Source organism: Myxine glutinosa, chromosome 5 (assembly GCF_964187855.1).
Source record: "Myxine glutinosa chromosome 5, kmMyxGlut1.1, whole genome shotgun sequence".
Taxonomy (NCBI): Eukaryota; Metazoa; Chordata; class Myxini; order Myxiniformes; family Myxinidae; genus Myxine; species Myxine glutinosa.
The window spans coordinates 86,242,388-86,265,614 of NC_136265.1; the positions used below are offsets into that span (position 1 = coordinate 86,242,388).

General features: G+C 42.4%; 1 protein-coding gene and 1 pseudogene across 3 annotated transcripts in view; both read left to right on the forward strand.

Moving 5' to 3' along the window:
* The window catches only part of LOC137418896 (uncharacterized), a 224,307-nt gene that overhangs the window by 14,125 nt on the left and 186,955 nt on the right, over nucleotides 1–23,227 (forward strand). The window contains exons 2-3 of one of the 2 annotated variants that reach the window (XM_078778298.1): nucleotides 14,493–14,693; nucleotides 17,174–17,284. The exons of the other annotated variant lie outside the window; for it this stretch is intronic. Coding sequence (XP_078634424.1) covers nucleotides 14,504–14,693; nucleotides 17,174–17,284 — 301 coding nt within the window. The 5' untranslated portion in view covers nucleotides 14,493–14,503. The remainder of the gene's footprint in view (nucleotides 1–14,492; nucleotides 14,694–17,173; nucleotides 17,285–23,227) is intronic. 2 annotated transcript variants of the gene reach the window in all.
* The window catches only part of LOC144892326 (uncharacterized), a 34,231-nt pseudogene continuing 29,167 nt past the window's right edge, over nucleotides 18,164–23,227 (forward strand). Inside the window, exon 1 of the transcript XR_013623517.1 lies at nucleotides 18,164–18,222. The product of XR_013623517.1 is annotated as an uncharacterized LOC144892326 (transcript). The remainder of the gene's footprint in view (nucleotides 18,223–23,227) is intronic.

Genomic DNA, 23,227 nt, shown 5'->3' on the forward strand with positions numbered 1-23,227 from the left:
GGAAGAGTTGTGGAGATTTCGGGTTTTAAACATTTTCGTGAGTAGAGGAAGAGTTGTGGAGATTTGGGGTTTTAAACAACTTCGTGAGTAGAGGAAGAGTTGTGGAGATTTCCGGTTTTAAACATCTTTGTGAGTAGAGGAAGAGTTATGGAGATTTCGGGTTTTAAACACCTCCAGGAGTAGAGGAAGAGTTATGGAGATTTCGGGTTTTAAACATCTTCATTAGTTGAGGAAGAGTTATGGAGATTTCGGGTTTTAAACATCTTCATAAGTAGAGGAAGAGTTATGGAGATTTCGGGTTTTAAACATCTTCGTGAGTAGAGGAAGAGTTGTGGAGATTTCGGGTTTTAAACATCTTCATGAGTTGAGGAAGAGTTATGGAGATTTCGGGTTTTAAACATCTTCGTGAGTAGAGGAAGAGTTGTGGAGATTTCGGGTTTTAAACATCTTCGTGAGTAGAGGAAGAGTTGTGGAGATTTCGGGTTTTAAACATCTTCATGAGTAGAGGAAGAGTTATGGAGATTTCGGGTTTTAAACATCTTCAGGAGTCGAGGAAGAGTTGTGGAGATTTCGGGTTTTAAACACCTCCAGGAGTAGAGGAAGAGTTATGGAGATTTCGGGTTTTAAACATCTTCATTAGTTGAGGAAGAGTTGTGGAGATTTCGGGTTTTAAACATCTTCGTGAGTAGAGGAAGAGTTGTGGAGATTTCGGGTTTTAAACATCTTCATGAGTTGAGGAAGAGTTATGGAGATTTCGGGTTTTAAACATCTTCATAAGTAGAGGAAGAGTTGTGGAGATTTCGGGTTTTAAACATCTTCATGAGTAGAGGAAGAGTTGTGGAGATTTCGGGTTTTAAACATCTTCATGAGTTGAGGAAGAGTTATGGAGATTTCGGGTTTTAAACATCTTCGTGAGTAGAGGAAGAGTTGTGGAGATTTGGGGTTTTAAACATCTTCGTGAGTGGAGGAAGAGTTGTGGAGATTTCCGGTTTTAAACATCTTCATGAGTGGAGGAAGAGTTGTGGAGATTTCGGGTTTGAAACATCTTCGTGAGTCGAGGAAGAGTTGTGGAGATTTCGGGTTTGAAACATCTTCGTGAGTGGAGGAAGAGTTGTGGCGATTTCGGGTTTGAAACATCTTCGTGACTGGAGGAAGAGTTGTGGAGATTTCGGTTTTTGAACATCTTCGTGAGTGGAGGAAGAGTTGTGGAGATTTCGGTTTTTAAACATCTTCGTGAGTGGAGGAAGAGTTGTGGAGATTTCGGGTTTGAAACATGTTCGTGAGTGGAGGAAGTGTTGCGGAGATTTCGGGTTTTAAACATCTTCATGAGTAGAGGAAGAGTTGTGGAGATTTCGGGTTTTAAACATCTTCATGAGTCGAGGAAGAGTTGTGGAGATTTCGGGTTTTAAACATCTTCGTGAGTGGAGGAACAGTTGTGGAGATTTGGGGTTTTAAACATCTTCGTGAGTGGAGGAACAGTTGTGGAGATTTGGGGTTTTAAACATCTTCGTGAGTGGAGGAAGAGTTGTGGAGATTTCCGGTTTTAAACATCTTCATGAGTAGAGGAAGAGTTGTGGAGATTTCGGGTTTTAAACATCTTCGTGAGTAGAGGAAGAGTTGTGGAGATTTTCGGATTTTAAACATCTTCGTGAGTGGAGGAACAGTTGTGGAGATTTGGGGTTTTAAACATCTTCGTGAGTGGAAGAACAGTTGTGGAGATTTGGGGTTTTAAACATCTTCGTGAGTGGAGGAAGAGTTGTGGAGATTTCCGGTTTTAAAAATCTTCATGAGTAGAGGAAGAGTTGTGGAGATTTCGGATTTTAAACATCTTCGTGAGTAGAGGAAGAGTTGTGGAGATTTGGGGTTTTAAACATCTTCGTGAGTAGAGGAAGAATTGTGAAGATTTGGGGTTTTAAACATCTTCATGAGTACAGGAAGAGTTGTGGAGATTTGGGGTTTTAAACATCTTCGTGAGTACAGGAAGACTTGTGAAGATTTGGGGTTTTAAACATCTTCGTGAGTACAGGAAGAGTTGTGAAGATTTGGGGTTTTCAACATCTTCGTGAGTACAGGAAGAGTTGTGGAGATTTGGGGTTTTAAACATCTTCGTGAGTAGAGGAAGAGTTGTGGAGATTTTCAGCTTTTAAACATCTTCGTGAGTAGAGGAAGAGTTGTGGAGATTTGGGGTTTTAAACATCTTCGTGAGTGGAGGAAGAGTTGTGGAGATTTTGGGTTTTAAACATCTTTGTGAGTAGAGGAGGAGTTGTGGAGATTTGGGGTTTTAAACACCTCCAGGAGTAGAGGAAGAGTTATGGAGATTTCGGGTTTTAAACATCTTCATTAGTTGAGGAAGAGTTATGGAGATTTCGGGTTTTAAACATCTTCATAAGTAGAGGAAGAGTTATGGAGATTTCGGGTTTTAAACATCTTCGTGAGTAGAGGAAGAGTTGTGGAGATTTCGGGTTTTAAACATCTTCATGAGTTGAGGAAGAGTTATGGAGATTTCGGGTTTTAAACATCTTCGTGAGTAGAGGAAGAGTTGTGGAGATTTCGGGTTTTAAACATCTTCGTGAGTAGAGGAAGAGTTGTGGAGATTTCGGGTTTTAAACATCTTCATGAGTCGAGGAAGAGTTGTGGAGATTTCGGGTTTTCAACATCTTCATGAGTAGAGGAAGAGTTATGGAGATTTCGGGTTTTAAACATCTTCGTGAGTCGAGGAAGAGTTGTGGAGATTTCGGGTTTTAAACACCTCCAGGAGTAGAGGAAGAGTTATGGAGATTTCGGGTTTTAAACATCTTCATTAGTTGAGGAAGAGTTGTGGAGATTTCGGGTTTTAAACATCTTCGTGAGTAGAGGAAGAGTTGTGGAGATTTCGGGTTTTAAACATCTTCATGAGTAGAGGAAGAGTTCTGGAGATTTCGGGTTTTAAACATCTTCATGAGTCGAGGAAGAGTTGTGGAGATTTCGGGTTTTAAACACCTCCAGGAGTAGAGGAAGAGTTATGGAGATTTCGGGTTTTAAACATCTTCATTAGTTGAGGAAGAGTTGTGGAGATTTCGGGTTTTAAACATCTTCGTGAGTAGCGGAAGAGTTGTGGAGATTTCGGGTTTTAAACATCTTCATGAGTTGAGGAAGAGTTATGGAGATTTCGGGTTTTAAACATCTTCATAAGTAGAGGAAGAGTTGTGGAGATTTCGGGTTTTAAACATCTTCATGAGTAGAGGAAGAGTTGTGGAGATTTCGGGTTTTAAACATCTTCATGAGTTGAGGAAGAGTTATGGAGATTTCGGGTTTTAAACATCTTCGTGAGTAGAGGAAGAGTTGTGGAGATTTGGGGTTTTAAACATCTTCGTGAGTGGAGGAAGAGTTGTGGAGATTTCCGGTTTTAAACATCTTCATGAGTGGAGGAAGAGTTGTGGAGATTTCGGGTTTGAAACATCTTCGTGAGTCGAGGAAGAGTTGTGGAGATTTCGGGTTTGAAACATCTTCGTGAGTGGAGGAAGAGTTGTGGCGATTTCGGGTTTGAAACATCTTCGTGACTGGAGGAAGAGTTGTGGAGATTTCGGTTTTTGAACATCTTCGTGAGTGGAGGAAGAGTTGTGGAGATTTCGGTTTTTAAACATCTTCGTGAGTGGAGGAAGAGTTGTGGAGATTTCGGGTTTGAAACATGTTCGTGAGTGGAGGAAGTGTTGCGGAGATTTCGGGTTTTAAACATCTTCATGAGTAGAGGAAGAGTTGTGGAGATTTCGGGTTTTAAACATCTTCATGAGTCGAGGAAGAGTTGTGGAGATTTCGGGTTTTAAACATCTTCGTGAGTGGAGGAACAGTTGTGGAGATTTGGGGTTTTAAACATCTTCATAAGTAGAGGAAGAGTTGTGGAGATTTCGGGTTTTAAACATCTTCGTGAGTGGAGGAACAGTTGTGGAGATTTGGGGTTTTAAACATCTTCGTGAGTGGAGGAACAGTTGTGGAGATTTGGGGTTTTAAACATCTTCGTGAGTGGAGGAAGAGTTGTGGGGATTTCCGGTTTTAAACATCTTCATGAGTAGAGGAAGAGTTGTGGAGATTTCGGGTTTTAAACATCTTCGTGAGTAGAGGAAGAGTTGTGGAGATTTTCGGATTTTAAACATCTTCGTGAGTGGAGGAACAGTTGTGGAGATTTGGGGTTTTAAACATCTTCGTGAGTGGAAGAACAGTTGTGGAGATTTGGGGTTTTAAACATCTTCGTGAGTGGAGGAAGAGTTGTGGAGATTTCCGGTTTTAAAAATCTTCATGAGTAGAGGAAGAGTTGTGGAGATTTCGGGTTTTAAACATCTTCGTGAGTAGAGGAAGAGTTGTGGAGATTTTGGGTTTATAACATCTTCGTGAGTAGAGGAAGAATTGTGAAGATTTGGGGTTTTAAACATCTTCGTGAGTACAGGAAGAGTTGTGGAGATTTGGGGTTTTAAACATCTTCGTGAGTACAGGAAGACTTGTGAAGATTTGGGGTTTTAAACATCTTCGTGAGTACAGGAAGAGTTGTGAAGATTTGGGGTTTTCAACATCTTCGTGAGTACAGGAAGAGTTGTGGAGATTTGGGGTTTTAAACATCTTCGTGAGTACACGAAGAGTTGTGGAGATTTGGGGTTTTAAACATCTTCGTGAGTGGAGGAAGAGTTGTGGAGATTTTGGGTTTTAAACATCTTTGTGAGTAGAGGAGGAGTTGTGGAGATTTGGGGTTTTAAACAACTTCGTGAGTAGAGGAAGAGTTGTGGAGATTTGGGGTTTTCAACATCTTCGTGAGTACAGGAAGAGTTGTGGAGATTTGGGGTTTTAAACATCTTCGTGAGTACACGAAGAGTTGTGGAGATTTGGGGTTTTAAACATCTTCGTGAGTGGAGGAAGAGTTGTGGAGATTTTGGGTTTTAAACATCTTTGTGAGTAGAGGAGGAGTTGTGGAGATTTGGGGTTTTAAACAACTTCGTGAGTAGAGGAAGAGTTGTGGAGATTTCCGGTTTTAAACATCTTCGTGAGTAGAGGAAGAGTTATGGAGATTTCGGGTTTTAAACATCTTCATTAGTTGAGGAAGAGTTATGGAGATTTCGGGTTTTAAACATCTTCATAAGTAGAGGAAGAGTTATGGAGATTTCGGGTTTTAAACATCTTCGTGAGTAGAGGAAGAGTTGTGGAGATTTCGGGTTTTAAACATCTTCATGAGTTGAGGAAGAGTTATGGAGATTTCGGGTTTTAAACATCTTCGTGAGTAGAGGAAGAGTTGTGGAGATTTCGGGTTTTAAACATCTTCGTGAGTAGAGGAAGAGTTGTGGAGATTTGGGGTTTTAAACAACTTCGTGAGTAGAGGAAGAGTTGTGGAGATTTCCGGTTTTAAACATCTTTGTGAGTAGAGGAAGAGTTATGGAGATTTCGGGTTTTAAACACCTCCAGGAGTAGAGGAAGAGTTATGGAGACTTCGGGTTTTAAACATCTTCATTAGTTGAGGAAGAGTTATGGAGATTTCGGGTTTTAAACATCTTCATAAGTAGAGGAAGAGTTATGGAGATTTCGGGTTTTAAACATCTTCGTGAGTAGAGGAAGAGTTGTGGAGATTTCGGGTTTTAAACATCTTCATGAGTTGAGGAAGAGTTATGGAGATTTCGGGTTTTAAACATCTTCGTGAGTAGAGGAAGAGTTGTGGAGATTTCGGGTTTGAAACATCTTCGTGAGTAGAGGAAGAGTTGTGGAGATTTCGGGTTTTAAACATCTTCATGAGTAGAGGAAGAGTTATGGAGATTTCGGGTTTTAAACATCTTCAGGAGTCGAGGAAGAGTTGTGGAGATTTCGGGTTTTAAACACCTCCAGGAGTAGAGGAAGAGTTATGGAGATTTCGGGTTTTAAACATCTTCATTAGTTGAGGAAGAGTTGTGGAGATTTCGGGTTTTAAACATCTTCGTGAGTAGAGGAAGAGTTGTGGAGATTTCGGGTTTTAAACATCTTCATGAGTTGAGGAAGAGTTATGGAGATTTCGGGTTTTAAACATCTTCATAAGTAGAGGAAGAGTTGTGGAGATTTCGGGTTTTAAACATCTTCATGAGTAGAGGAAGAGTTGTGGAGATTTCGGGTTTTAAACATCTTCATGAGTTGAGGAAGAGTTATGGAGATTTCGGGTTTTAAACATCTTCGTGAGTAGAGGAAGAGTTGTGGAGATTTGGGGTTTTAAACATCTTCGTGAGTGGAGGAAGAGTTGTGGAGATTTCCGGTTTTAAACATCTTCATGAGTGGAGGAAGAGTTGTGGAGATTTCGGGTTTGAAACATCTTCGGGAGTCGAGGAAGAGTTGTGGAGATTTCGGGTTTGAAACATCTTCGTGAGTGGAGGAAGAGTTGTGGCGATTTCGGGTTTGAAACATCTTCGTGACTGGAGGAAGAGTTGTGGAGATTTCGGTTTTTGAACATCTTCGTGAGTGGAGGAAGAGTTGTGGAGATTTCGGTTTTTAAACATCTTCGTGAGTGGAGGAAGAGTTGTGGAGATTTCGGGTTTGAAACATGTTCGTGAGTGGAGGAAGTGTTGCGGAGATTTCGGGTTTTAAACATCTTCATGAGTAGAGGAAGAGTTGTGGAGATTTCGGGTTTTAAACATCTTCATGAGTCGAGGAAGAGTTGTGGAGATTTCGGGTTTTAAACATCTTCGTGAGTGGAGGAACAGTTGTGGAGATTTGGGGTTTTAAACATCTTCGTGAGTGGAGGAACAGTTGTGGAGATTTGGGGTTTTAAACATCTTCGTGAGTGGAGGAAGAGTTGTGGAGATTTCCGGTTTTAAACATCTTCATGAGTAGAGGAAGAGTTGTGGAGATTTCGGGTTTTAAACATCTTCGTGAGTAGAGGAAGAGTTGTGGAGATTTTCGGATTTTAAACATCTTCGTGAGTGGAGGAACAGTTGTGGAGATTTGGGGTTTTAAACATCTTCGTGAGTGGAAGAACAGTTGTGGAGATTTGGGGTTTTAAACATCTTCGTGAGTGGAGGAAGAGTTGTGGAGATTTCCGGTTTTAAAAATCTTCATGAGTAGAGGAAGAGTTGTGGAGATTTCGGGTTTTAAACATCTTCGTGAGTAGAGGAAGAGTTGTGGAGATTTGGGGTTTTAAACATCTTCGTGAGTTGAGGAAGAATTGTGAAGATTTGGGGTTTTAAACATCTTCATGAGTACAGGAAGAGTTGTGGAGATTTGGGGTTTTAAACATCTTCGTGAGTACAGGAAGACTTGTGAAGATTTGGGGTTTTAAACATCTTCGTGAGTACAGGAAGAGTTGTGAAGATTTGGGGTTTTCAACATCTTCGTGAGTACAGGAAGAGTTGTGGAGATTTGGGGTTTTAAACATCTTCGTGAGTAGAGGAAGAGTTGTGGAGATTTTCAGCTTTTAAACATCTTCGTGAGTAGAGGAAGAGTTGTGGAGATTTGGGGTTTTAAACATCTTCGTGAGTGGAGGAAGAGTTGTGGAGATTTTGGGTTTTAAACATCTTTGTGAGTAGAGGAGGAGTTGTGGAGATTTGGGGTTTTAAACACCTCCAGGAGTGGAGGAAGAGTTATGGAGATTTCGGGTTTTAAACATCTTCATTAGTTGAGGAAGAGTTATGGAGATTTCGGGTTTTAAACATCTTCATAAGTAGAGGAAGAGTTATGGAGATTTCGGGTTTTAAACATCTTCGTGAGTAGAGGAAGAGTTGTGGAGATTTCGGGTTTTAAACATCTTCATGAGTTGAGGAAGAGTTATGGAGATTTCGGGTTTTAAACATCTTCGTGAGTAGAGGAAGAGTTGTGGAGATTTCGGGTTTTAAACATCTTCGTGAGTAGAGGAAGAGTTGTGGAGATTTCGGGTTTTAAACATCTTCATGAGTCGAGGAAGAGTTGTGGAGATTTCGGGTTTTAAACATCTTCATGAGTAGAGGAAGAGTTATGGAGATTTCGGGTTTTAAACATCTTCGTGAGTCGAGGAAGAGTTGTGGAGATTTCGGGTTTTAAACACCTCCAGGAGTAGAGGAAGAGTTATGGAGATTTCGGGTTTTAAACATCTTCATTAGTTGAGGAAGAGTTGTGGAGATTTCGGGTTTTAAACATCTTTGTGAGTAGAGGAAGAGTTGTGGAGATTTCGGGTTTTAAACATCTTCATGAGTAGAGGAAGAGTTGTGGAGATTTCGGGTTTTAAACATCTTCATGAGTTGAGGAAGAGTTATGGAGATTTCGGGTTTTAAACATCTTCATAAGTAGAGGAAGAGTTGTGGAGATTTCGGGTTTTAAACATCTTCATGAGTAGAGGAAGAGTTGTGGAGATTTCGGGTTTTAAACATCTTCATGAGTTGAGGAAGAGTTATGGAGATTTCGGGTTTTAAACATCTTCGTGAGTCGAGGAAGAGTTGTGGAGATTTCGGGTTTTAAACATCTTCATTAGTTGAGGAAGAGTAATGGAGATTTCGGGTTTTAAACATCTTCATAAGTAGAGGAAGAGTTGTGGAGATTTCGGGTTTTAAACATCTTCGTGAGTAGAGGAAGAGTTATGGAGATTTCGGGTTTTAAACATCTTCGTGAGTAGAGGAGGAGTTGTGGAGATTTCGGGTTTTAAACATCTTCGTGAGTCGAGGAAGAGTTGTGGAGATTTCGGGTTTTAAACATCTTCATAAGTCGAGGAAGAGTTGTGGAGATTTCGGGTTTTAAACATCTTCGTGAGTAGAGGAAGAGTTGTGGAGATTTCGGGTTTTAAACATCTTCATGAGTTGAGGAAGAGTTATGGAGATTTCGGGTTTTAAACATCTTCGTGAGTAGAGGAAGAGTTGTGGAGATTTCGGGTTTTAAACATCTTCGTGAGTCGAGGAAGAGTTGTGGGGATTTCGGGTTTTAAACATCTTCATGAGTATATGAAAACATGAGTAGATGAAATATAACCGACATACAATTCTATACACAAAGAATTAAGTTAAGCACCCCCCCCGTTTTTTTACAACCTCGCACATTACAAGTTTGTTGTCGTCAAAACAGTGTAATATACCCATGATATTGCTATATTTTCTGGAGAAGTGATATTATGGTCACATAAAAACATAACAATCATGCCGTTTTCAATATTTTATTCTGAATAATTTAAGGTGAAATTTTTTGGGAATTTTAGGCATATTTTCACCTCAATTTAAGTATGGAGCTATAGGTCCATCACGGACAGTGTGGATGACGTTTATGTTTTCTAACGTACAGTCATTGTTCTGAGAAGACCTCTAGCGATCTTTGCGTCAATAACGTGTGTAGGACCCACGTGATCGGATCACTGACTCAACCCTACGTCTCATAGACCCTGTAAGCCGTCGTATGCGTTGCTGTGGCAGGCTGTTCCATTCCCGATGTAATGCACGTTCCAATTTCATCAATGGATAATTGCTAATGTCATACCAATCATTATTTGATCTCACATACCTTAGAATATATGCCAATGTATACATATACACAAAGAATATATATTAGGGGGTGCTTAACTTAATTCTTTGTGTATAAATAGTATTGAACGACCTGCAAGCTTTCATCCAATGAGATGTTATTGAAGTAACGTCTTCGGTCGCCTCTTCTTGTTTATCCAAAAAGGAACGCTGTTTGGGAAGACTGCGGCAAAGGCAGCTATTGACGTTTCATTGCCGATTTACGGAAACCGCGATTTTTTGGGTCACGTCCGACGTCCACAAACAGCTGATCGCATGTAATAATGTGTCGTAAGTGGCATGATGGCTGCGGAAAGGGAGAGAATTTCTCCCAATTTAAAGTGTATTTGCCACGATTCTGGTGTTACCGATGAAGATATAAGACCCTTCATCGAATCTTCGTGGGCTTCATTTTTATGTAGTGCTGGTATTTGGCAAAATCTAGTCGGAAATCGGGCTGAAATGGCGATGTGTTTTGTGCGAGAACATGGCGGCAACATTAATGTTCCTACGCCTGAAGACGCTGGATTTCATCGGCGATGCTCACAGTATTTTACCGATTCTTCGAAGCAGAAACGGGGCTTGGTTGCACAACAAAAGCAAGAAGATAAATATTTTGCAGGTACGTTGATATCCTTGTACATTAATGCTGTAAACATCGGCAGATATACTGCACATGCGTTGATGCGATCGAATCCTCGCGGCAGTAAAGCTTGCTCGTCCGTGATCAATATGTTATCTGTATTATCATGTTTGTACACAAGAAAATCATGGTTTGAACTCTGTTGCACGACAGAGCTACGCCACTTTTTCAGGTGCACATTAATTTTTGGAGCACCTGAATAGTCCACACATTCATGTGTGTTTAGTGACAAACTATACTTTATTTACAGCCAAAGTGTACCGTATTTGGTTTTCTGAAATTTTGCATTAAAAAAAACTGTTGTGCGACAGAGCTCCGTCCATTCTGGTGTGCATTCATTTGATTGCACCCTTTTGTGTGCTTCTTTGTGCAGTATTAGTTTTCTGACGGCTTTTGTTTAAAATGCTGTCGCACCACGGAGCTATGCCCAATTTTGTATCAACAAACCTGATACATGTACCGTGTTCAAGGATGTATTAGATCAACTATATCAAGTTTTTCAGGTGCACATTAATTTTTGGAGCACCTGAATAGTCCACACATTCATGTATGTTTCGTTACAAACTATACTTTATTTACAGCCAAAGTGTACCGTATTTGGTTTTCTGAAATTTTGCATTAAAAAAATCTTGCTTGCAAAAATCTTGCAATAAAATTGCTTTTTTTTCCCCTCGTGGTCCCCCTGTGCTGCCTTTGTCTTTCCCTCGTGGTCCCCCTGTGCTGTCTTTGTCTTTCCCTCGTGGTCCCCCTGTACTGTCTTTCCCTCGCGGTCCCCATGTGCTGTCTTTGTCTTTCCCTCGTGGTCCCCCTGTGCTGTCTTTCCCTCGCGGTTGTCAGCTCTTTCACGAGCCTCGATTCAGTATAGAAAAAAAAACAAAAAACTGTTGATTCATGCAAATAATTTACAAGAATTATATGAAAATTGTTTAAAATCGTGTCGCATGAAATCTGAATTGATAAGTTGCCTGAAATATGACACTAATAAATAATAGATTTTCTTTGCTTTCCTTTTTCTTGTTTTTCAGCTGATAGTACCTTAGTGAGTGAAAATACAGCAGAGCCAGTCACCAAAGGAAGAAGGCTCTTGCGATCCAGCACAGGACTTTCCACCTCAGCAGAGAGATCTCGTCCTCACGTGCTTCCAAAAGTCTGTGTTGTCTGCCGTAAAACTCAATATGAGACCACCTATGACAGGAAAAGGCGACCTGAAAAACGAACACTGTGTGAGATGGTTGATGGAGGCAAATTAACCAAAGCAGCGGAAGTAAAAGAAGATGACAATCTACTGCCACATATCAAGGATAAAGACTGTGCAGCAATAGAAGTTCGGTACCATGCCAGTTGCCACAAAGGTTACACACGTTTTCTGTCAAAACCACTTCCAAAAGGTGAGAATGAAGGGCTCTTTCCAACAGCGTTTCATCATTTCGCTAAATTTGTCATTGAAGGCAAAATAATAAGAAACAAAGAAATCATCGGCTTGTCAAAGTTAAAGGAGATATTTGTCAGAGCTGTACTTGACATCGAGAAGAAAGATGCCACCAACTACAAGAGTTGGAACTTCAAACAGAGGTTACAGAGAGAGTACCCTCAGCTGTGTTTCTTCAAACCAAAGAGAAACTATGAGAGTGACTTTGTCTATGTTGACACATGATGTACAGAAGATCTGGGAGAAGGTTCAAATGAATATGACTCAGAAACGACAGACATGTCAGGGACAGATGCCGATGTAACAGACATTGATGAACAAGCAGAGACACCAAAGCACATAATGACCAAGGGGAAGAATCCTGTTCCACAAATGTCATCTGTCAGGGATCGTTACACTTCAGCCTTGGACTTGTGCCAAGTAATACGAGATATGTCAACTGAAACACTACCATGGCCTCCAACTGCTTCAGATTTGACGGTTGATGCTGCCCGTAACATTATTCCCGCAAACCTATTCAACTTTGTGGCATGGGTAATTGGGGCCTCAGATGATCCAGATGAAGAAAACTATGTTGACGTGAAGGATGTGGTGAGCCGTAGAATCCTCAGCATTACCCAAGACGTAGTCTTCCTGGCCTCAAAAGGAAAGAAGTCAATGTCAAAGCAAGTATCATTGGCCATGGCAGTCAGGCACCTCAGTGGTTCTGCTCAACTGATAGGTCTACTGAATGGTTTTGGATACAGTGTGTCACATAGTTATGTGTTAGAACACGACACTGCATTAACCCAGCAGGAAATTCTTCGCGGCTCAAATACTGGACCATCTTGTCTCCAGAAAGGCCTCTATACATCTCCAGTATGGGACAATAACGACTTCGGAGAAGAGACGTTATCAGGGAAAGGGTCAACGCACAACACCAACGGCATTGCAATCCAACATGATCAGCTGCAACCACCAACTGTAGGGTAAGGGGATACACCGTCAACAGCCTCTTCTGCCAAGACATAGCAGCGTGTACTTCCAGTGCCAGAAAAGGATATTGTGGGGTGGGGGGAGGGGGGGCTGCATAAGTTATAACCACTAATAAAGTTGAGCGGTCATCTACCATGTATTAAATTAGCCATGTTTTTATTCGCGATATATATGTGAAGCAAAACAATATTTAAATTGTAAAAGTATTTAAAATATAACATTTGATGCAATATATATGTGTATTGTAAACCAGACCTTATTGGGCATTAGCTTTAAGAAATAATCATAATTCATTCGCAAAACAGGCGATTGTACATAAAATGTTCCCTGTGTAATCGAACTTTCAAATACAAAGTTTCTCCACATGTTTCCAAACTATGTACGAGTCACAAGCAGAGTAACTCCTGAATAAAACACAAATACCATGTAGATAACTGTCAACTGACTATCTGTTGAGTCTACCGTCACATTTACATCACACAACATTACACTCCACATCAAAATAGTCCAGAACACATTTTATATAAAATTATACCAACTTTGACAGTTCCTTTCTTATCAGGTCATTATTTTTTTGTGCACATTACGTTTTTCTATTACCCAGATGTGTATATTTATAATAAAAATACACCAGTTGCATATTTAATATTCTTAAAATGCTTAAATACACACAGAACACACAAGTAGAAAAACAATATTTAGGTCTGAAGTGACGATGCATGCCCTTAATTCATTGTTTACCCCCAAAACTTTGAGCCCGCACCCTTCGCGAATGTACAACTTCTGGATGTGGGATGAGGTAAAATAGTGATGACACATATATTAGCTTCACTTTCAACCAAATTTCATCTCCCCCCCCCCCCCCCCCCCCATGAGTGGACCACAATAATCATTTTCTAGAGGAATAAGGAAGGCACAGCCCACAGTCTAATATATCATACGAAAATAGTCAATTTTGTGTGTCTGTCTGTTTGTCTGTCTGTCTGACGATTTTTGACCTTGATACATTTGGTTGTTCCTCATCCAATCTCAACCAAAATGTCACATGATGGAGTTTGCAGCTACTTAATTTGTCCCCCTCTGCCACCTCCCCAAGGGGTTTTTCTCTGCCAATGGGATTGGGTGTTGAGGTCCATATCGTGTTAGGATAGATTTATTGTGGTGTTTTTTCCAGGTCTAAACAAATCACAAACTGGTCAAACACTTGAAATATTTCCTTCAATCCTGACAAATCTTTCTCTCTCTATCTGAAAGTACCGTCTGGCAACCTCTTCCCCCTCACGTTTTGAATTTTGGCATTTGCCGATTCTTCTGCCTCTTTCCTGTGTAAATACGCTCATTTAATTTCCAAAGAAACTTCACTTTCCTCGTGTTCAAACTATCTAATGATACAAATGCTCTTCTTTGAAACCTGTAATACAGGTGATTCAGTCCGACATCCCAGTGTGATGAACATGAACTGAATTCCCACGGACATGTTCCAGAGGAATGTTGTTGTTCCATCCGATTTTATTTAAAGTGGTTTCTTATTTATTACCTGAAAGTTATTGATGTGGGGAAACTGTCTGCATATCAGCACACCTGTGGCATGGATTACATGTGAGCACAAATACTCCTTTATACACATCCCCTGTGCTTGTGTTTGAGGCATTCTCACCATGGAATGTCTTCATCCTAAAATTGCAGAACAGGCCCCGATTTTACATAAATATCGAGACTTTTTAATTTTTCATATGCGGCCAAATCAACATTCACATGAATATGCAATTTTCAGTGTTGTCTTCGGACATGCAATATTGTTTTTTGGGGGGGGTCACAGGGTGTGCGTTGGTGTGTGGTGCGCTGGTGTGTGGTGCGTTGGTGTGTGGTGAAAGTTTAAAGTTCTGCAACTGATTTAAGCAGAAGATAAGGCCTCAAGTATGGAGGTACTTCACATATTGGCACTTTGTCAGATCAAGGTACTCAGAGTGGACTAAACATGAGGAAGAGTGGTATGTTTCCCTCCTCTCTGAAGGTTCACCCACCATGTACACTCATGTTGGCTGTGAGAAGGATTCCTGTCATGTGCAGCTGGAATCGGAACAGCGGACAGTGCTGGTGTGTGGAATGAAGGTTGAGGAGCTGGAAGGATTTCCTGAGATTCTGCAGATAAAAATCGAGGATGTGAATTCCTTTGATCTGGAGGAGGAGGAGGAGCAATGTGACAAGCCGAATGGTGAGTTGTGTGATTGACATCACTTCTAATGAGGTCTGTGTTTGTTTCATGTGTTTTTTTTTGTGTTATTGAAAAAGGCTCCTGAAACACCTCGAGCAGAAAGGAAGGGAATAAAATGGAAAATGAATGAATGAATGATCGTTTTAAGGCCATTTTCCCTGCGAGAGCGGGGGTTAGCCTTGCGGGCCCCATGACAATCATGGTTCCCTGTTTGAGGCAATGTTTTTATGGCCGGATGCCTTTCCTGCGGCCAACCCTTTTAGTCGCCTCTGACGACATGCAGGGATACGGTGTACTTCTTCTAAACCGGTGTACACACCGGGTCATAAAATAAAATGGAAAGTTCCCCCAAATATTCCTGCAGGTCAAACAAGAACTGCCAGCAGCCCTCTTCTGGTGAAACTGCCAAAATCAAGACTCTCTGCTCACCTTCACTCTTTCATTCCTCTTTTCTCCTGCCTCTGAAATAACTCCATCACTCTCTTCAATCCCTCTCTTCTATCCAGGTCTTAAAAACAGCTGTTCGCCACCATCTCTTCGTCTTCCCCCATCCAAAACCTTGATCTTTTCTACCCCCGTTAAAACACCCCAAATTCGCAATGATGGGGTCGCTTGGGGTGGAAAAGATCAGGGTTGGATAGAGAGCATGATCTGAGATTGTGATGAACAGCTGTCTTGAAGACTTGGAGGGAAAAATGAGATTCAAGAGAATGTGGAACTTGTTTCCACAAGTGGTTGAAGAAGGGGAATGAAAGGGTGAAGGTGAACAGGTTTCCTGTATTTTGGGAATTTCACCAGTGGGGTGTTGCTGTGGGACGTGTTCCCTGCAGAACTGCAGAAACCTGGGGGGAGGAGGGGTGAGAGGGTGGTGGGGAAGGGGGGGGGAGCACAACGCCTGGAAAGAGAAGACCAGAAAGGAGACAGGATAAGAAAGTCACACCACTCACCTGTCTGTGTAGTGAATGTGATAGGCCCATTCAGGGTGTTGATCGCTATTGAAAAGTGGGGGAGACATTTTCTGGGAAAATTATTTTGAAGTGGCTTTGAAGAAGATGACGGTGTTTTTTGTCATTTTCATGAATTTGATATAATCTCAGAAATAGTGGCCAATTTGAAATGTGATATAAAATTTAAAATTGAATTGACGATATATCACGAAGTGGGAAGACTTCCTATGTGGGAATGACACACAATTCCTCGAAAAAGAAAATCGACCAAGATACAACCTATGAAGGTACCTGCCAATCCATCACCTGTGGAGGATTTCACACCATATAACACTCATTAATCCTTTGTGTGCGGCATCTTGTTTGTTTTCAAAATTTTCATTTGAAAACTACATTTTCTTTTGTCGTTTTCCAAAAAAAAAAAGAATTTTCATCTTGTGACAAATCTGCGAAAGCAGCACGCAAGGGTTAAACATTTGGGCAGCATCACTGAACTACAAAATTGACCGAACAAAAATAGCCCGTTTGTAATTATTCTTTTCAGACAACAACTGAAAACTGAGTGAAGCTCCTTACTTTGTTCAAACATGAATGGTGCTGCATTTCACAGTGGGAAGGTCCATGACACCTCAAATTTTTCATGACACATGACACACGTCTTGACACACGTCTTGCAGTTATTTTTATTAAACCCTTTATTGGTTGCGGTTTAATTCAGTGTCGGTCTTGCTCGATTATCTTGGTTCGAGGATGCTCCAGGAGAATCCCGTCCAGGTAAACAACTCCCCCCGCTCCCGTGGCGCGTGTAAAGAAGAGCCGCCATTGTTTGATTAAACGCCTCGGAGTTTAAGCTCGATCGGCCACCCATCCATCACCTTGGAGGATCTTAAACCCCCGGTGAACGTGACAGTATCTTGAAAGTCCAGTCCTTCAATACAATTAGCCATCAACACGTGATTTTTCCAAATCACTCCTGAGCCTTTCTCCACTTCCTGACTCTTTTGATCCTTTCCACTCCCCTTATCATACGGTCACATGTCATGGCTTTGGCCTATTCATTCCATTCTCTGTAATTGTCAATCTGTTAACCTGCCACACTCTGCCATTTAGTTTTCCATCAGGGTTCTTTCAAGTCCAAAAAAATCGACCAGTCGCATGTTGGATCACGTGTCCATGTATTTTGACAATAAAAGTCGTTTGGGGAGGAAACCTTCTCTATTTCACCTTCTGTACATTTTTCTTACCTTCTCTATTTTGTTGGTTGTGAAATTCCCACTGAAGTTGTGGTCGGGAAAGAAGCATCTTGTAACATTTGTACAGAAACCCAAGCAGTTTGTGCAGAACGTAATGCTTTGGTGTCGTGATGTTTTGACACGATGCTCTTCCTGTGGGGAAATGTTTTATTTTCTCTCTTCAAGGAAGACCTCAAATCAACGATTTTAATGATTTATTTATTTATCTATTTTAAGAGTATGAAAACAGCTCTGCATGTGACACAAGATGCCTGCATTTAATAAAAGTTACTTTTTCCAGATTTCTTTGTGAAAGTGGAAGTGAAAGCTGAGCATGACATTGATGTCCATCTGGATCGACCCGAACCCAAAGATGCCAAAGCTTCTTTCCTCAAGAACCATCCTCATGAAGGTTTCTGTCAATGTCGATACATTTTGATTCAAACAGTTTGATGATGAACTCTGGTGTTGAGAAAAAAAACATGACGTTATGATTTCATCGCTTTGAGAAATAACCACGATGGTAAATCAATTTCTCAAACATCAATTATCACCTTTATCATTATACATAAAATATTTTAACCAACAATAATATACCTTGTTAAATCCTTTTATTCTTAATTTGTACTATCGACAATTCCGATTTAATATTAATTGGACAGCTTTTATTAGCACCTATTATTATTTCACTAGTGGGGTCACACGTGGGAATCCCATGGGCATGGACGTCTGTGACATTCGGACATATTGAGTTAGATGCTGCATCTGCACATTCAGTTTTACAAAATGATTACTGGCAATTTATCAGATCCACAAGTTATGTAATCTCCACAATGTATTTACTTCTGATAATATGTGAATGCATGTGTGTGCACATCGGAAATACAGTTTGACATATGTAATTACATCTCAAGTAAAATGTGACTTCAAGAGCTCAAATCCTCCACTTCCCACCCCCATCCCTCCCACATCACGCACACTGCACTGGGGAGTGGGTCACACACGGGGGAGAGTGGGGGTCGCTTTACTCATCTCCCCTCATTCTTTTCCAACACCTCCTCAGTCCTCTCCCCCTCCCCCAGTCTCCTCTCCCCCTCCCCTAGTCTCCTCTCCCCCTCCCCCAGTCTCCTCTCCCCCTCCCCCAGTCTCCTCTTCCCCTCCCCCAGTCTCCTCTTCCCCTCCCCCAGTCTCCTCTCCCCCTCCCCCAGTCTCCTCTCCCCCTCCCCCAGTCTCCTCTCCCCCTCCCCCAGGCTCCTCTCCCCCTCTCCCAGTCTTCTCTCCCCCTCCCCAGTCTCCTCTCCCTCCTCACTGGCAGTTGTTCCAATCGAGCAGGTACGGCAAATATTCGAGGTAATTTAACTTTTCTCTTGGAGCAACACAGTGTAAATCTGCCCCCTTGTCCTGTTCATTCATCAGTGAATTGTTTTGCAGAACAGTACACGCATGGTGACGTCATCGTAATTGGCGCCACAATGATTATCTTCAACATTATTATCCCATACTTCTTCCGGATTCATCACAGTTGCTCTTGTATATGTTTGCTGAACACACATTACCTTCCAATGTCTTTGTTGCTCAGCATCCCGTGCAAGTCTGCAGACCTCCGCCAGGCTGAACAATTTCAGTTTTGGAACCCACTTGTCGGTCAGATATGGGTCCGAACCTGACTCAAAATTGAATTTGGCTTGTTCTTGTCGCTGAACCAATACATCCACCTAGTTTATGTCGAAAATCGTCCACAACTTTAAATATCTTGCTGCATATATAGTTTTTGGCCCTGTCACTCATTTGTGAAGAATCACTTAAAAGTGATCTGATCTTGATCCAGATTCAAATCAAATTGAATTGATTTATCCTTGTCACACACCCAACCTGTCCACCAAGTTTTGTCCAAATCCGTACCTAACGTTTTGAGATATCCTGCTATAAATCGGTTTTAGCCCCATCTTTCAATGGTGAAGAATCATTTTAAAATATTCTCCGATCTGGATCTGCACAAAATCTGATCATTTATTTCTTATCATATTCCCAACCTCTCCTCCAAATTTTGTCTCGATCTGTCCACACCTTCTTGAGACATCCTGTTCAAAAGCAGACAGACAAAGCCAGACAAACAGACAGTCATGGGTGAAAACATGATCTCCATCCACCTTCGATGTCGGAGGTAAAAATGATCTCATATATATATATATATATTGTTGTGGATATGAGGATTGTGTTTTTTTATTGTGTTTTTTTTATTGCTTTGTTGTGGACCCTCCTGCCTCCAGTTGTGTATAAAGGTCAAAGGGCGTCCCGTAGTTAGGTCATATACAATCACGATTAGCCAATCATAGATTTCCTCCTTGTTGGTAGTTATTTCCTTGTTCTGTGTATTAGGCTAAGGATTTGTCTTCCATTAATTGACACTCCATTGCACTGAATTCAAATAGATAGATCCCCTTTCAATTCCCATTCCCAAAGCCTCAATTGCCAACTGCATTCACCGCGACTCCATTAGCCACGAGGTAGGCTTGGAGAAGAAGGGGGAGGAGCTGCCGAATCCTGGGCGTGCCACCCATCATCATCAAGGGTGGAGCCAGAGGGCCCGGGCCGATCAATCAGGGCCGAGGCGAGCTCACCGATGGGCGTGTTCTAGAGGCCGGCAGCTTGATCGCCGGCGCGTTATAAAAGGCGCGCTTGGAAGCTTTTGAAAGGAGTGATGAGAAGGAGGCCAAGAGAAGTGCACCAGAGACGGCAGAGGAGTCCAAGTCCAGAAGTGCAAAGAAAGAGTTCTGCAGAGAGCCACTTCAACCAGCCGCGTGAAGCCCTGACGGAGCAGCGACTGACCCTGCCGGTGTGCGGTGAAAGCCGAATACAAGGAGCTGCCGGCTCCTCGCTTCCCGCCCGGAGTGGACCTGCTCGCTGTGCCCTGTGATTCCACCTGCTCATCCCTCCAAACGATTCCTGTCCTTCCATCCTTTTGCGGACGTGAGTTTGTTTTGTTTGTTCTGTCCAGGGTATAAGTTAAGCCTGTGTTGATAAGCTAGCATTTCACTGTGTCTCCTTGATTTCTTCTGTAAATTATTTTATTATCCTTCCTTCTCCTTGGTTACTTTTGGTTGTAAATAGCAAATAAATTATATTCGTATTTCCTACTTCTGTCTTCCTCTTCTTCACATCCGTGTCGCCTTTGTCTTTTCCAAATTGAATATCTGTGGCACGATTTGGCCCACGTTTAAGGATTCGGGTCTCAGTCATTGTTAATAGTTCGGGCCACGGCGCCATCTGCTTGGCAAATCAACACCTTATCCGCGGTCCGTAACAATATATATATATATATATTTATTTATTTATATATATATATATATATGTGGGGAACCACTCTTTGATCGTAAGAGAAGTTCACCAACAGATTGAGAATGACGAAACTTTATTAAATACCAATTAATACAGATCTGGAGGAGAGTGAGACGTCTACAGCACGAACCACCTTCATGCCACGTCTGCCTTCCTGGGGATACATTGATTCACAGTCCATTTATATAGGGACACGCTTTATCAGAGAATCTCCGAGAGAACAAAGAAAACTGGCGAAAGTTCCTCCCACCGTCATCCCCAGTGCGCCGAGCCCCCACCGTCATCCGTCCTTTCATCTTGGGGGAGTGAAGCACGCACCGTCAGGATCCGGACCAGCTGTGGTTTCAAGGCTCCGAGGTGACAGAAAATACAACTCACCGAAAGGGGGATTGCATTCTTGGTTCCGATAAGACCATAAAGTAAATGAGGTCGTTCTGATGAGCTCCAGGTGTTTAAATGTACCTTCAGTTCACATTTCTCATTTAAACATAAATTCAAAGCATATTTATTGTAACTCAAGCGTCACTGTGATTATACGAAATATAGTTAATGTTTTGGCAGTTTATCAAAGGTTTTATGTCTACGATTCAAGCATCCTACGTAAAGTTACACATTCCACGCGCATATTATCCATTTTCCTGCCCGCGGCTTGAGGCGCCGTCTGCGGAGAAGAGAGAAGGTTTATGACTTAGGCTTATCTAGCTTTCAAGGGGCACACGTATACAACGAGGCCATTCGTTCAGCACGGATGAAGCGAGTATTTTCTCATTTTAAACTAAAGCGAAGCGGCAACCTTTTATTAACTTTATGAAATAGCATTTTTAAACAGCATTTATAACATAACATATTAGTCAAACGACATCCATAACAGGGCATTAAGCAGTAACAAATCTGCGACCTGACATCCCTTCCTCTTGTCTCGTCGAGACAAAGTATCTCAAGAGACAACGTGCCGCATCGGGCTTTATTGAAAGACAATTGTGTAATGCGGGTATCTCCCAAGGGCATACCGTGCGCACATCGCGCCTCGCCCGTACATTTGGGGAACGTGTCGTGTGGTGCGTGCTTGGAACCTGAGGGCTCAGAACATGAAAGTCCATTAACGTTTCGGATCCACAACGAAGGCGTCTGGTCCAGATGAGGTTCTGCCCCGCCAGAGGGCCCATCACCTCCCCTGCGGAACTTGCTCCCCCCACCCTTTGCAGACGCGGTCCTTGCAGATCTTCGAAGTTAATCAACGATCATGCCCATGAGATCTCTCACGTGCTGCTGTTCTGGGGAATACATAATGTTATGAATTTGGTAGAGCAACATCTAGAGCTAGGTAGATCTGAATAGGTAGGTATTCGGCTGTCGTGACAGGGACTCTACATGTAATAAGTTCTTGATGTTTAGGCGTTTGTCGGGGTAAGATGTATGATTGTGGATCTACCTGGAGATTCGAGTGTTAAATAGTGAGGGGTTAAAGGTAACGCCCCTGTGAGTCTCACCTAGTAGTCAAACCTTTGTCCATTATGGCACTGCAAACCACATAAACATTAGTTAGGTCCTTAGCGCAACATTAAATAATTCCTTTCCCTGACAATGACTTCGTAATAAATGGACAGGAAGCCAGGCCAAAAACACCGCCACAATGGGCCGCCACCGTTTACACCTCCAAGGCCTACAAACCTCGCTGGCACGTGTTATAACACAAGGACCGCGGGGGTCGGTGAGCGAGAGTGGAGCATGCCGCAGAGGGCGTGGCCGGGGCGAGCCGGCGAGTTGGGAGGCTGTGATTGGCTGAGGAGTGCGCCAATGTGACGTCATCGGCGAGAGATATATGCGACGGTCGGACGCCATTTCGGAACACACGGGAGCACACGGAGTTCGGCGCAGTTCGTTGAACAGTTGGCACTGAACAAAGCAGTGAACAGTTGGCACTTGGCTGCCAGCACTCCCGCAGAGAGTCGAGTCGAGTGGAGTTCAAAGGAGTCCTCCCTGGCCCTGGTCGAGTGGAGTTCGTTTGCTTTGTGCAGCCCTGCGTGGGACCGTTGGAGCAAGGGAGCTCGTGGTGTGGGTGTGCCGTTGAACCGACGAGGCCTGGTGGCGGTTGAGCGCGGCCGTGTTACAAGAAGACGAAAGGAGCCAGATAAGCCCGAGCTCCGCGTTTACACTTTACCTGACGAGACGTGTTATTTTCGTACTTATAATCTCCCTCGTATCGTGTTTGGTATCTGTTGTGTGTGGGATCCCAATTTAGGCTTATTAGAGTTATTAGTATTACCGGCGCGGGCTTTTTCACTGTCTTTACTTTTCATTAATAAATCCTTGTATTATTTTCTGTATATATCTGAACGCAGTTTTCCTGGGTGTTTCATTTTAATAGATAGGGCTGCGGAGCTTTGCTGCGTCTGCCCTTCCGCGCGTTTAACTTTGTGTTGAGCTTGAATCCGCCATTGAGTTTTCGCCTCGGGAGTTAAAGTCTCGCAAATCGGCCATCCGTAACTGTGGTGTTAATCACAGTTGCGTAACAATAATGTTGTCAGTATCTTGTGTCTCATCTTCCTGGTCAGGGTACAGAAAGTTAAAATCCGATTCACTTGAAGCATTTGAACTTAAAACTTTTGAAGCAAAGAGAGGGACTTCCTTTATGTCAAAGTCGCTCATGGACGCCTGGTCGGCTTGCGGGTCTAGGATATCCACGTCGGGTCCCTCGACTGCCAGACCCAGCGTCGCAATCAGATCCATAGTTGGGTCGGAAGGGGGTGTACAGCTGTCAGCTTGTAATACATAAGAGGCGTTAGCCAGTACACGCAAGGGGTTTACAGCACAAGTATCAGTCATCACAAACATCAATACAGGCAGCAGCCAGTTCCCACATGGGGTTTTCAACACAAGTATCACAGTCATCACAAAAATCAATACAATTTTCTGGAGCGCCGGTCACATCTGCCTTGTTGAAGGACCCATTCAGGTCGACGGCCTCTGTGGTCAGAACCATAGTCGTTGTCGGCGGCTTCTTCACTTTCCATCC